Source organism: Olea europaea, chromosome 4 (genome assembly GCF_002742605.1).
Source record: "Olea europaea var. sylvestris chromosome 4, O_europaea_v1, whole genome shotgun sequence".
NCBI classification, from domain to species: domain Eukaryota; kingdom Viridiplantae; phylum Streptophyta; class Magnoliopsida; order Lamiales; family Oleaceae; genus Olea; species Olea europaea.
Genome location: NC_036240.1, coordinates 996,664 through 998,566, shown reverse-complemented (window position 1 = coordinate 998,566; position 1,903 = coordinate 996,664). Strand labels below are relative to the sequence as shown.

Here is a 1,903-nt window from a genome sequence, read left to right as displayed (position 1 = left end):
ATCACGAAATAAACGAACAACTCAGAAGGTACCTGAGTTATACCTGTCGATCAGTAGATTTAGTACAATTTGAACGGTTTCCAGAGGCCATGTCTTCGGGAGGGAAAATGATGTCCATGCCATGACTACCAGCATAGTAGAGTTCTTTTAGTCCTACTAACTCATAAACCTGAGGAAATTAAATTAATCAAAATCAGAACGACTCAAAATATTAAAAACCTGATATCATTGTAAATAGCTTGGTTAAGGGAAAAATTTCTGTATCCACCTTATCACGGCTTCTTCCACTGATGATGGCTGTAGGGAAATACTTTGCCACTCTCTTAACAGCAGAACGCATCTAGAAAATCACTTATTGTATTACATTAAGAGGCAGATCGAAAATTATGAAGGAAATATTCCCGTGCACGATAGCTACTTACATCAGCAGACATAAATGCACGGTCAGGATTATCTACAATGGGGGAAAGAGTTCCATCATAATCTAAAAACACCACTAACTTCCTATTTTTTGCACGGTTCATGATTTGTTGGAAGGAATTAAGCGCTGATGGGTATTTAATCTGCGCAAAGCAAAAGACAAACGGGAATTAACTATATCAATAAGATTGAAAAGAGAGAAATTATATTTCATCTTAGGATAATAAACATACTGTCCAAGCACGATAAATGATATCTCCATCATCAGAAGCAACCTCCTCATCGGTGAAATCCTTAAGAATCTTTTTTCTCGGAGGTGATGATGATCTCATTGCTTCAAGCCAAACATTGGACTGAACATCGTCAAATGTTCCAGGCTTCTTCCTCGAAACTGCCAGAATGTTATTTGAATATGTGGGGCTCGATTGTGAATAAGGCAAGTGACTAGAATGTATCCCGAGCCGGGACTTGTTTATAGGTTGAGAACCAGTAAGAATCGGAGAAGCTTTTGTTGATTTCACGTCCATCAGAGCGATAACTAGAAATGACTTGATGAAAATTTACTAGAGAAATGACTAGACACTAAAGTATTGAATGTCGTTCTACCCAACCCTCTTATCACTGCTGTAGAACGAGCAGTCCATCAAGAAGAAACTTCATAAAATCTGATGATAAAGCAAAAGGACGATATCATGCTCGTTTTATCAATGAAAACTTTCAGGAAAAAAGAAAAAGAAAAAACAACTTCAAATCTTTCAAATTACAATACCTCATCTCCAAAGCCGCAGTGCATTTACACCAAGAAACGAAGCATTTTTGTGTACAAACTCTTGAGTTATTGATGGCATGTAGCCTTACTACATTTTTCTCCTGAAATGTGAAAAAAAAAATGTAATGTACTTTCAAACTGATACAAAATGGAAAATCTATTCTAGGCATAAACGAAGTCAAAGCAATTAAGAATAGAATGTTCCCTATTGTGTTTTATTGTTTTGGTAGGACAGCGAATTTGTCTCCTCTATAGAAGGAATTCTTAAATTTCCTTATTCGTTGCAAATTTCCTTCTGCTGTAATTTAGAACCTATAAAATGAGGATCCTTGAGTGTAATGAATTAGACTTGAATATTGAATAAACATTATAATCTTTCCTCCCATTTCTTTCTTTCTTTCTACTCTCTTCTTCTTCATCATCGTTCTTGTTCATTGCAATAGGCATCACAAACATTCCTAAATATTAAGAACTTAAGAATAAAGACAAGATATGAACACTATTCATCATAACACCGTCTAGACCAACGCAGAATGCAACATCACACATACACACATGAACTCAAAGAAACAAGAGATTCTTTAACTGTAATATGCGGAAAAAGTAAACTTTCAAAATAAATAAAGCATTCAAATGCATTTAACAGAAAAAATAGTAAAAATTTACCAAATATTAGATCGTCTATCACAAGATCCAAATAACAGTAGATTGAAT

At 34.8% G+C, this 1,903-nt stretch overlaps 1 protein-coding gene across 1 annotated transcript in view; it reads right to left on the bottom strand.

Annotated features, from left to right (window-relative positions):
* LOC111394027 (probable trehalose-phosphate phosphatase F) overlaps window positions 1-1,856 on the bottom strand; it is a 4,243-nt gene extending 2,387 nt beyond the window's left edge. The window contains exons 1-5 of the mRNA XM_023019817.1: window positions 1,190-1,856; window positions 654-1,085; window positions 423-563; window positions 269-340; window positions 44-169 (exon numbers count right to left, since the gene is read on the bottom strand). Of these exons, the coding sequence (XP_022875585.1) occupies window positions 44-169; window positions 269-340; window positions 423-563; window positions 654-947 (633 nt within the window). The 5' untranslated portion in view covers window positions 948-1,085; window positions 1,190-1,856. The remainder of the gene's footprint in view (window positions 1-43; window positions 170-268; window positions 341-422; window positions 564-653; window positions 1,086-1,189) is intronic.
* Window positions 1,857-1,903: the final 47 nt, after the last annotated feature.